This window comes from Carassius gibelio, chromosome B22 (genome assembly GCF_023724105.1).
Source record: "Carassius gibelio isolate Cgi1373 ecotype wild population from Czech Republic chromosome B22, carGib1.2-hapl.c, whole genome shotgun sequence".
In the NCBI taxonomy this organism is placed as follows: domain Eukaryota; kingdom Metazoa; phylum Chordata; class Actinopteri; order Cypriniformes; family Cyprinidae; genus Carassius; species Carassius gibelio.
The window spans coordinates 15,646,864-15,660,131 of record NC_068417.1 but is presented as its reverse complement, the minus strand read 5'-3'; the positions used below and the strand labels follow the sequence as shown (position 1 = coordinate 15,660,131).

General features: G+C 37.5%; 1 protein-coding gene across 1 annotated transcript; it reads right to left on the bottom strand.

Annotated features, from left to right (window-relative positions):
• Positions 1–1,185: 1,185 nt before the first annotated feature.
• On the bottom strand, positions 1,186–3,150 carry LOC127987224 (uncharacterized). Its single transcript, XM_052589502.1, has one exon. It carries the CDS (start codon positions 3,058–3,060, stop codon positions 2,197–2,199), a length of 864 nt encoding a protein of 287 aa, XP_052445462.1. The 5' UTR covers positions 3,061–3,150; the 3' UTR covers positions 1,186–2,196.
• Positions 3,151–13,268: the final 10,118 nt, after the last annotated feature.

Sequence of the window (13,268 nt, the reverse complement as noted above, 5' to 3'; positions counted from 1 at the left end):
CGGCCCTAGAACTGAGCCTTGAGGTACTCCATACTGCACTTGTGATCGATATGATACATCTTCATTCACTGCTACGAACTGATGGCGGTCATATAAGTACGATTTAAACCATGCTAATGCACTTCCACTGATGCCAACAAAGTGTTCAAGTCTATGCAAAAGAATGTTGTGGTCAATTGTGTCAAACGCAGCACTAAGATCCAATAAAACTAATAGAGAGATACACCCACGATCAGATGATAAGAGCAGATCATTTGTAACTCTAAGGAGAGCAGTTTCAGTACTATGATACGTTCTAAATCCTGACTGGAAATCCTCACATATACCATTTTTCTCTAAGAAGGAATATAATTGTGAGGATACCACCTTTTCTAGTATCTTGGACAGAAAAGGGAGATTCGAGATTGGTCTATAATTAACTAGTTCTCTGGGGTCAAGTTGTGGCTTTTTTATGAGAGGCTTAATAACAGCCAGTTTGAAGGTTTTGGGGACATGTCCTAATAACAATGAGGAATTAATAATAGTCAGAAGAGGACCTATGACTTCTGGAAGCACCTCTTTTAAGAGCTTAGATGGTATAGGGTCTAACATACATGTTGTAAGTTTAGATGTTTTAACAAGTTTATACAATTCTTCCTCTCCTATAGTAGAGAATGAGTGGAACTGTTCCTCAGGGGGTCTATAGTGCACTGTCTGATGCGAAACTGTAGCTGACGGCTGAATGGTTGCAATTTTATCTCTAATAGTATCGATTTTAGAAGTAAAGTAGTTCATAAAGTCATTACTGCTGTGGTGTTGGGAAATGTCAACACTTGTTGAGGCTTTATTTTTCGTTAATTTAGCCACTGTATTGAATAAATACCTGGGGTTATGTTTGTTTTCTTCTAAAAGAGAAGAAAAGTAATCAGATCTAGCAGTTTTTAATGCTTTTCGGTAGGATATGCTACTTTCCCGCCAAGCAATACGAAATACCTCTAGTTTTGTTTTCCTCCAGCTGCGCTCCATTTTTCGGGCTGCTCTCTTTAGGGTGCGAGTATGCTCATTATACCATGGTGTCAAACTGTTTTCCTTAACCTTTCTTAAGCGTAAAGGAGCAACTGTATTTAAAGTTCTAGAAAAGAGAGAGTCCATAGTTTCTGTTACATCATCAAGTTGTTCTGAGGTTTTGGATATGCCAAGTAATTCGGATACATCAGGAAGATAACTTAAAAAGCTGTCTTTTGTGGTAGAAGTGATGGTTCTTCGATACTTGTAACAAGAAGTAGAATTTACAATTTTGGCTATATGAAGTTTACACAGAACTAAATAATGATCTGAGACATCATCACTTGGCTGAATAATTTCAACACTATCAACATCAATTCCATGTGACAGTATTAAATCTAGAGTATGATTTCGACAATGAGTAGGTCCTGAAACGTGTTGTCTAACACCAATAGAGTTCAGAATGTCTATAAATGCTGATCCCAATACATCTTTTTCATTATCGACATGGATATTAAAATCACCAACTATTAAGACTTTATCTGCAGCCAGAACTAACTCGGATGTAAAATCACCAAACTCTTTAATAAAGTCTGTATGGTGCCCTGGTGGCCTGTATACAGTAACCAGTACAAACATAACAGGGGATTTATCATTAACATTGGTTTCTCTGGATAATGTTATATGAAGCACCATTACTTCAAACGAGTTATACTTGAAGCCTGCCCTCTGAGAAATCCTGAAAACGTTATTATAAATTGAAGCAAAACCTCCCCCTTTGCCTTTTAGACGCGGCTCGTGTTTATAACAATAATCTTGGGGGGTGGACTCATTTAAAATAATGTAATCATCAGGTTTTAGCCAGGTTTCTGTCAAGCAGAGCACATCTATATTATGATCAGTTATCATAATATTTACAAAAAGTGTTTTCGTAGAAATGGATCTGATATTCAATAAGCCAATCTTTATCATTTGTTTATCCATATTGCATTTGTTTTTTATTTGTTGAACCTCAATTAAATTGTTAACCTTAACTTGGTTTGGACGTTTTTTGTATTTTCTAGTTCGTGGAACAGACACAGTCTCTATAGTGTGATAACTAGGTGAAAGAGTCTCTATGTGCTGAAAATTAACTGACCTCTGTGACGGGAGGCAGCTAGCAGACGGTCGGTTTAGCCAGTCTGTCTGCTTCCTGACCTGGGCCCCAGTTAGTCAAGTATAAACACTAAGACTATTTGCCATATTTCTAGACAGAAGAGTGGCGCCACCCCAGGAGGGATGAAGACCATCTCTTTTAAACAGGTCAGGTCTGCCCCAAAAGCTCGTCCAATTGTCTATATAACCTATGTTATTCTGTGGGCACCACTTAGACATCCAGCCATTGAGTGATGACAATCTGCTATGCATCTCATCACCACGGTAAGCAGGCAGGGGACCAGAGCATATTACAGTGTCTGACATCGTGCTTGCAAGTTCACACACCTCTTTAAAGTTATTTTTAGTGATCTCCGACTGGCGAAGTCGAACATCATTAGCGCCGGCATGAATAACAATCTTACTGTATTTACGTTTAGCATTAGCCAGCACTTTTAAATTTGCCAAGATGTCAGGCGCTCTGGCTCCCGGTAAACATTTGACTATGGTGGCTGGTGTCTCTATATTCACGTTCCGTACAATAGAATCGCCAATAACTAGAGCACTTTCATCAGGTTTCTCAGTGGGTGCATCACTGAGTGGGGAGAACCTGTTTAATGTTTTGATCGGAACAGAAGAGCGGTGTTTTGACCCACGACTACGCTGCCTCACCGTCACCCAGTTGCCCTGCTGCAGGGGCTCTGCTGGAACCGGACAATGTACAGGAATCCCTGAGCTAGACGCATCCAAAGCCATATCTAGAGCCCTAACATTCTTACTGTCCTCAATTAAAGTTTGGATGCGTGTCTCTAATTCTGAAATCTTCTCTGTCAGCCTAACTGTTTCCCTGCATTTATCACATGTGAATCCCTCATCAGCGACAGAGATAGATAAACTGTACATGTGGCAAGAGGTGCAAATAACAATTGTAGGAGAAGCCATTACTCACCGTGCTTGATGAAATATTCTTACTGCGGTTGTTTGATGAACTTGTGGAAAACTGCAGCGTGAGAGAGGAGAGGAGAGGAGAAAAGAAAACGCTAATGACAAGCTAACGAGTGCTAACGCTTTGCAGGTGTGCTGTTTATCTGAATATGTTGTTTGTCACCGTTGTTGAGATTCATACACTGATTATTGTTATCTGTGTGTGTGCCTAAAATTAAAATTCTTTAATAAAAAAAAATATCAGAATCACTGGCAAGAGATACCTACAAAATGTAAAGAAAATACAGATTTTTTCATTGTGGAATCAAAGCTGTGACAATCAATATGGAAGTTTTACTTTGAAAAAAGACTGTAAAAGAGTTCAGTGACTCATGTCAAACAACGATTACATTAAAACTTAATCATCAACACGCAATGATTTTTGCTCTTGGTTTGACAAACAAACTTTAAAAGTAAAAAGTTACAAGCCAAGATCCCAACTAAAGCAAACATTGACCACTATAATGGTGACACACAAATTGTGATTTTCTCGGTTGGTGATTCTTCTTGTTAACATCAGGTGTCTTCAATAATGGTCCATCATAACTCAATTAACTTCTTAATTATCTCATTAACTTCAACTCTGCTTCAGTGTTACTTTTAACACTGCTTTAGTGTTTATATGGGTCCACACTCAGAGTGTTAAATTAACACTGGGGATTTTGCTGTGCAGGGCCGGCGCGTGCCTATAGAGATCGCTAACACATGTGACCAACTGGGCGGCAACGTCATCAGAACGCAAAGAATTATGGGTATGTTTGGCCAGTTAACATGGTCTGGCATAGCAGGCTAGTGTTCTGGCATAAAAATAATGAAAAATTTGCATGAAAAACTGAATATAATCCTACAAAATGCAGCGGGCTAAATAAAACATTGTCGGACCATACTGCCTAAAACTAAATCCTAATGCAAAGATGAGATATGATGAGAAAATAAAGAGAATCAAAGGACTCGATCCTTACGAGCAGAGCGACTGGTCAAGGTAACGCCCTCCAGCCCAAAAGAAAGGCATGTGAAAAGGCTGTGTTGTGGTGCTTTTGCAGACAGCCTGAAGAGCTTGATGACATGTTTGCTTGCAATAATCAGAACTGTGGTTCCATTTAGGCTGCGTGGGACTCTGCAGCGCACCAGCCAGAGAAGAGTCATGTGTCTGTGACTTATCACCCACAACTTACCTCATACATTTTCAGTTTCTCATATCTATGGACTCTTTATAAATGTTAATGTATTAATCTAAATGTATTTACATGTTAATGTATTCATCTAAATGTATTTACATGTTAAATATGTAAAGAAACTGAAATTAAGTTGGTTGTTACTACCATTTAAGTTATGTAATTGGGTTTGCAACCAAAGAACACTGATTTCACACATTTCTTCCTTAATACAGATAAAGGAGGCAGAATTTCATTCAATCTTTGTGTATTTTATTTACAGACATGGCTAAAAAAATACATGTGAGAAGAGACATTACAAAATCTTTTGGAAAACAAAAAAACATTTACATATTAGATGTGAGCATGGTGTATAATTCTAACATGACGCCTTCACAACCATAATTTTATCCAGCAAAGTCTTCAGCTCAGTCTCATGAGTGGTGTGGACTGTACCCGGTGATTCACAGGACCTTCCATCTCAGGTGCAGGTGTAGTTTCTGACAGTAACAATATATATAAGTTTATAACACAGCATGTAGAAGGCATCTTGAACACTGCGTTCTTTCCTCCATGCAAAGAAGTCTGGCGCCTAATGTTTGTGCCGCGGATTCCCAAAATGCTTTGCATTCACCACTGGGAATACGTCATGATGACGACACATTAGCAATCTCTATAGAGTGCTGAAGTTATGATGTCACTTTGAAGGCCAAAACGCGGAGGTGAGTTAGCATTTTAGCACTACGGGTTCCCTCGCCCTAAAGTCTATGGGTTTTTTGAATGGGTTTTTGCTAAATCACCTGAAATAAGGTCTGTGGTTGACAAAGCCTCTAAATATTTTCACGTTTTGATCTATGACATAAAACACACCAGTTATAACCTGCTTGTGTTTTTTTTTTTTTTTTTACTTTGTGTCTTAAAAACGGTGGTTGCTAACAAGTTGCTAAAAGGGACTACATCCTTTGGCGGGGACTTTAGGTGTCATCAAGACAAACATGAAATCTCTCACTATCCCGCGTTTCAGCCTCACGTTCTTAGAAGTTTACTTTTCAGTTAATATACATAACGTTATATATTTAGTCTTTTCAAATTGTAGTTTTTACAAATATTATTGTACACAGAAGTCTGTGATATTAAGGTAACCGATTACTTGGAGGCTGGCTTGACTGCAGTTTTATTTCTGTGGATAGACTGTAGTTCGACAATTGTATAAAAGGCTCTGACGTTTCTAGGTGCCTGCCGCTTTTAGACTCTTCTTCGGTGATTACGGGGAGGAAGTGTGTAGCTATAGTGTGTTGGTTATAGTGAGTTCGGAAAAGTGTTCAAGTTCAGCAGCATAGTTCAGCCTACGTACTTGTGTTGTGTAGTTTCCTTAATCTGTTCTGAACGATCCAGCTTCCAATATTTATGTGTTGAGTTCATGATGAAAAGTAAGTGGTCACTTCGTTGTGTTTATGTTTCTATACTGTAGAATTACAATGCATTAACATGCCCAGCATGATGAGTGAGATGTATAGCGATAGAACAATGTTTATGCTGTAAAATACTGTAGGAATACTAATTTAACTGATGTGAGCTTCCTGATGTTTAAATTACATAGTAACGTTTATAACATTGAATTAAGAAGAGTTAATATCGTGCTCAGGAGACCACTTGCGGACGCTGTTGTGCAGTAGCCTTTCTGGCCAGAGGATGTCGCCATTTCTCCTTCTGTAAACCCCTTTTTAATATAGTTTTAGGTAAACTGGTCAGTGATATAGGAGGTGAAGCTATTATGTGAAGGAAGTAATATCTTCATTATGTAATTGTAGATTATGTTTAAAGGGACATAGCAATGTTTATTGATATATTTATGTTTGATGATCCTGATTTGTATTATTTGTGTGGATGTATTATTTACGTTGCATAGTAATCAGTACCTAATGGTGATTTATTTGTTTCTTATCAGACTATAATGACAATGCTGGAAATTGAAATGTTCTGATGAATACTGCTGGATCTCAATACAGTTAATCAAAGAAATTACATCTCGTCTTCATTCCTGTGTCCTGATCGATACACCATCCTGTTTACTGGCTAAAACCCTTGATGAACTAGCCCTGCTAGAATACCTCATTAACAACAATGGTTTTTTGTTTTGTCTCAAGATGCAAACACAAGTCGTCGAATGAGAGATGCTCGTTTTCCATCCGATGTTACCCAGTGGAGACTCTGGGTTCATGCCGTAAGGTAAGCTCACACATCGATGATTTCCATGTGAACACCATATTTACTGCCTTAATGTGGCCACGACGAAACTTTAATGGTGCATATTGCTTAATACGTTATTGTTACTTTGACGGTCAGATGGAGTTAAAAAGGCTAGCAAAAATAAACGTTTTTTTAATACCAAACACCTTTTTCTATCTCTGAAAATATTTACTCCTATTTACTTTGCCACTGTTTAATAAATTAGATCTGCTGCAGTTTTATTAAAGGCTAACAATACGTCGAGAAACGTGTTTGTTTAAAATATTCAAAATAATACCTGATTTATTGGCTTATTGTAACTTGTTTGGATATAATTATAGATGGGTCCTGCACCCTGATATTTGTGAACTTGGCTTTTACCCACTTATAATAATATGATTGTATTTCTAAACAACATTAGTTAAGGCATTAGGTAACAATGATATTAATCTTTGTTATTTTAGTAGTAAATGTAAACTATATTTAATGTGCTATATAAACGTTGACAGATCAATGAAGAAGATTAATTAATTAAGATTAAAATGCTGAAAAACTCCATTCTAATATAATACAAATATTTTATTGTGTGATTTCCCCCACCCCACTTTGTAATTTTAATCTGTAAAGATGTAACTTCCATAAAACTAACATTGAATTAACTTATTTTGAATTTATCCTCAGACGAGCTGACCGGAAACCCAGTGTCCATTCTCGCATCTGCAGCTGTCATTTTCCTGCAGGGGAAAAAAATTCCCTGTTTTGTTTTTATCCACAAACAATGTTCCCACTGGACAAATTTTGGAAGATCATTCATACTCCCTGAAATGTTTAACCACCCATTGTAGCAACAATGCCATCTTTCCCTGTAGAGACCTGTTGTGTGAATTATCAGTTTTTGCAATTAGTATATAGGTTGTTTTCAGTTTACTTATTTTATGAAAATAAAGATGTTTACTACAACTCTTGCTGTAAGGTTTCTGTCGCTCAGTTATTAGAGCATTTTATTAACTGTGCAAAAGGTTGCGAGTTCAATTCCCAGAGAACACGCTGATATGTATAGCCTGAATGCACTGTAAGTCACCTGTCTGACAAATACCAAAAATTAAATGTTAAACTATTGTATACTACTTGTATAAATATGTAAATATGTAGTTAACTTTAAAGTATATCTACATTTCTTGCTTTCATACATGGTCAAATGAAAAATTTGCCGTAACTTAAGTGGTAGATTTCCATTTACTGGAAAACATTTAAAATTACAATTTTAAACAAAAGCACTATATGAACATTCTGAGTGATTTTATTACACTAATATACAATCAGACATCCCAATTTATGTTTTGGTAAAGTGTCATGTCATTTAGATGAAATAGAATTTAATTTGGGGTCCTGAAATACCCTGAACACTGCACAGAGGTTAAGAGGACCATTGCTACATGAATAAAATAAAAATGGAAATTTTAAGTAATTTTCCCTTACTAAATTATACAGTTACTGATGCTATGGACTGTGGTATTACTAACATGCTATAAACAAAAATATGTCTCTAAATCTCTTTTCTCTTTATTAAAACTTGATCTAGTAGCCTATATGATAGAATCAAATGTTTTGCGAACTCGCTCCGAAGCCCCGATCAATTGATTTGTGAAACGCGCTTCGAGTCCCGATCTGAATCAAATGTTTTGTGAACTCGTTCCGAAGCCCCGATCAATTGATTTGTGAAACGCGCTTCGAGTCCCGATCTGAATCAAATGTTTTGTGAACTCGTTCCGAAGCCCCGATCAAATGATTCGCGAAACGCGCTTCGTAGTCCTGATCTGAATCAAATGTTTTGTGAACTCGCTCCGAAGCCCCGATCAAATGATTTGCGAAACGCGCTTCGTAGTCCTGATCTGAATCAAATGTTTTGTGAACTCGCTCCGAAGCCCCGATCAAATGATTTGCGAAACGCGCTTCGTAGTCCTGATCTGAATCAAATGTTTTGTGAACTCGCTCCGAAGCCCCGATCAAGTGATTTGCGAAACGCGCTTCGGAGTCCTGATCTGAATCAAATGTTTTGCGAACTCGTTCCGAAGCCCCGATCAATTGATTTGTGAAACGCGCTTCGAGTCCCGATCTGAATCAAATGTTTTGTGAACTCGCTCCGAAGCCCCGATCAAATGATTTGCGAAACGCGCTTCGTAGTCCTGATCTGAATCAAATGTTTTGTGAACTCGCTCCGAAGCCCCGATCAAGTGATTTGCGAAACGCGCTTCGGAGTCCTGATCTGAATCAAATGTTTTGCGAACTCATTCCGAAGCCCCGATCAATTGATTTGTGAAACGCGCTTCGAGTCCCGATCTGAATCAAATATTTTGTGAACTCGTTCCGAAGCCCCGATCAATTGATTTGTGAAACGCGCTTCGAGTCCCGATCTGAATCAAATGTTTTGTGAACTCGTTCCGAAGCCCCGATCAAATGATTCGCGAAACGCGCTTCGTAGTCCTGATCTGAATCAAATGTTTTGTGAACTCGCTCCGAAGCCCCGATCAAATGATTTGCGAAACGCGCTTCGTAGTCCTGATCTGAATCAAATGTTTTGTGAACTCGCTCCGAAGCCCCGATCAAATGATTTGCGAAACGCGATTTGGAGTCCCGATCTGAATCAAATGTATTGCGAACTCCGAAGCCCCGATTAAATGATTCGCGAAACGAGCTTCGTAGTCCCGATCTGAATCAAGTGTTTTGCGAACTCACTCTGAACCCCCATCCAATGATTCACGAAATGCACTTCGGAGTTTCGATCTGAATCAAATGTTTTGCAAATCCACTCTGAAATCTGCACAATCGGAGGCTGCAGTTTCAGGACCGCAACTCTTGGACCGCAGCTTTAGGACCCTAGTTTTTTTTTTGTGACAGCGCCACCTACTGTACTGGATCAAGTTTACATAGTGAGAACTGCTAACTATGAATTAATAATTAAATCCCACCAAATTAAGAATTTGTGAGCTAGTTTTATTAATTACTACAACGTTAATTCGTGGCCATGATTTCATAAATCCTTGTTGAGTTTTAATGATGAAGTATTATAAGTGAATTTAGCCTGTACATCAGTGATGCGCGGGTTGATCCAAAATGAGCGGGTGCCTGCGGTCACCCGCGGTTGCCCGCGGTTACGAGTCATCCAAAAATATTTTTAATAATATTCGGGTCGCGGTCGGTCGGGTCTTTTGAAATATAGATGCCAATTAAACCTTTGTAATTAATATAGTACTAGACACAATTTTAAAATACATAGGCCTACACTTTATTGGCTGAATAACTGGCGCGGAGATGACGCACAAGCTCAGTCTGCACGTAGAGATGAAAGCGGCACGAGAAAAGGTGAAAACCTGTTTTTGGTAAAACATGATTTGAACGACTTCATTAAGTTTTTTTTTATAGAAAATTCTCTGGAGTCGATTAACGCATATACGCGTTATGGGTCATTTTCTCCTGATAACCACGAAAAGAACTTAAATTACACTTTCAGTTTTGATCGTACAGATAAGAGTAATACATCAATCGAATCTGTAAAGGGTCTACTTTTTTGAATACAGACATAATAACAACAGAACTTTGTGCACTTATAAAATAAAGATAACAAACAAGGTGTGCTGTCTGCGCTGATCATAATGTACAACAGTGTTAATTTCGTTGACTAAATATTTTCGTCATTATTTTCGTCACGAATATATTTTTGCGGACGAAAACGAAACGAAAACTAAAAAAGAAGGCACTGATGGAGACTAAAACTATGACTAAATTGATTGACATTATCGTCAACGAATAAAGGACGAGACGAAAATAGACTGTGACGAAAATCAAATCAGCAGACGGGAGAGATGAGAGGAATGAGCAAAAGAACCGGCAAAACATAACAGGCCAGACTGCATGAGAGAAGAGAATCAATCCGAGCCTGACTTATTGAGACGTGAAGCGAAGGTTTTCAGTTTTTAAATGAGCTCCCGGGAAGACGGCATTCGAAGAGGTGATGTCTAAAAGAGGGACAAAATGTCCACAGCTCACTTCACGTTTGACGACGAACAAAACAAAACAAAGCGTAAAGCACGCGGAGCGCTCATTCGAGAAGAACACAACCAATTTGAAAAGACATTTACAGACGAGCCACCCGGACATTTTCTCAAATGTAATTTCACAACGATGTTCTTTTGTTTATTGAGCTAAGCAAAATTGGAAGACTGCAGTGCGTAGATGTTGTAGCATTAAATATTACGAACTAAAAAAGAGTGTAAAATAGCCCCTTCTTCAAGTTAGATGAGAGCACAATACTAATACGTAATATTATGATACATACATTTGATTAATACTAATGTTTAGTATATTTTATAATGTTCTACTTGTTGACAATATCACAAATATTTCTATATTAGTCATGTGAAACGTGAATGTTCACATCCTATCATTATACATACTAATCTAGCAATATTGTAGTATTTAAAACATACAATATTGCTAGACAAATGAATACCTTATAAAATCTTGTTACTTTTTTATCCACCCAACTTATTAAATATTTACTTTAAATGTATGCACTTATTGTTCAGCTCAGCTGTAAGCTTTAAGGTCCTGGACCTAACTTTATTTTTCTTTTATTGATGGTCAATTGGCAGCTAGTTATTGTTCACATTATCATGACAGTGTTTGTTGCTGCATAAAAGCTTTTGAATCGAAATAAAGACAAAGTTGTATTGAAATAAAGTTGAATTTGTGTTTTATATATTTTGGTTAAGTTTGTTTCCTATGCCAGCTGTAAAAAATTGTCTAGTAAATCTGTTATTGATTTTAGTCTTATTTAAGTCGAATAAAATACCAAGCAATTTTAGTCGACTAAAATACCAAGCAATTTTAGTCAACTAAAATAAGACTAAAATTAAAACAAATCAGATGACTAAAACTTGACTAAAACTAAAAAGAATTATAGTCAAAAGACTAAGACTAAAACTAAATTAAAATTTTGTGTCAAAATTAACACTGATGTACAAACACGTCAATAAAATGCACTGTAACTACATGAATACTCAACGAAGAGACATGAGAGAGATATCTATAGAAAGCTTGACATGTCTGCTTTTAAACTAAACAAGTGCTGCCTAAACAGATATTCTGTGATAAAGTAATCCATATGAAAACAACGCGATGTCTAGTTTTTCACGTCTCCCTTCATTATATTTACTGTGACCATGTTCTTTCAATTTATCCCCCCTAATAAACCTGAAAAAATATTCTCAGCTCTTTTCAACATTAATAATAATAATAATAATAATGATAATAATAACAATTTTTTTTTTTTTTTTTTTTTTTTTTTTTGTAGAAAATCAGATTGTTAAGATAAAGATTTTCGTTTTCTATAAATTGTATCTTAATTTTGATCAATGTTTTATCAATCAATTGCCCGTATTTTATAAATTAGAAGCAAATATATAACAGACAATGTAATGAGGCGCCGGCAGGATCACTTGCATGTGACCTGGAGGGTGCCGAAACTCAGCGTGTGCCTCACAGATTTGAGAAATATAGGCTATCTATTACAGAAAGCTTGAAATGTCTACTTTTAAACGAAAATATTAAAACCAAAATAAGTAGGCTACTCTCTGATTATGTAATCCATAATGTGCATTTCTCTCTGGCGTTCATGGCAAGTCAGCATCCTCAACTTAATCTTTGCAGCGACACAGAAAACACCAGTTTATTACTAAACAATTAAATGTCTCCTTGCATATTTTGGAACCAGCAGGCCATTCTGGGTTGAGCGAGACCCCACGGAATGAGCGAAAGGAGCGTAATATATCGAGAAATGCGCAAACCCGAACCTCATGTCTGCTGAACAGAAACATAAAAATAGACATAGCCAGACTAGACTATTTTAGAACAAATGATGAGCTTATTGACGAACTTATTTTTTTTGCCTAGTTCCTACATCTATGGCCCAATGACGATATGATGAGCATTTACTACATTTTAAAAATGTGGGTCAGGAAACGGGTCGGGTAACAATATTTTCTTTTCCTTTTTTTGCGGTCCGAGTTGCGGGCAGGTTAGTTGAAAATGTCGGTCGGGTGCGGGTTATTAATACATTGACCCGCGCATCACTGCTGTACATTAATTAAACTTATCAGATGGCAAGAGCATGGTTGATGTAAGGTTTGTAAGATTTACCTGCAGCTTAATGTATTAGTGTGAATACTGGCTTAATAGTCGTTGTTTCGTTACACAGCCTAGCACCGGTTTATCTCTCTGAACTTATTCATCCATACATTCCGTCCAGAAGTCTCAGATCCCACGACCAGGTGCTGCTGGTAGTCCCTCGTGTCAGACTTAAGCGTAGAGGGGAGCATGCTTTTGCGGTGGCAGGGCCTTGTCTGTGGAACACCATGCCTCTAGAGATCAGAACGGCTCCCAACCTCTCTGTTTTTAAGTCTCTGGTCAAATCTTATCTATTCTCGTTAGCATATTGATTACTTTTCTTAGACTGTTCTTATTATTTTACATTTGCTTCTTGATTTTATAATTAATCTTAGCTTAGTTGTTTTCTATGTGCTTATGTGTGCTTTGCTGCTTTTATTTTTATATGCTTGTCCTGTAAAGCACTCCCACATAGCAACATTGTTTCGGCCCAGAATCGGCCCACATCTGGCACCCGTGGAAAGATGATCTGGCCCACATGCAGCGTGGACTGATGGCACTTGGGTGGACCACTTCTGTTTGCCAGATTTGAGCCACAAGCAGGCCATAGCAATGCCA

Excerpts from the sequence above, each read along its gene's own strand:
- LOC127987224 (XM_052589502.1), bottom strand. The coding sequence starts at position 3,060 with ATGGCTTCTCCTACAATTGTTATTTGCACCTCTTGCCACATGTACAGT.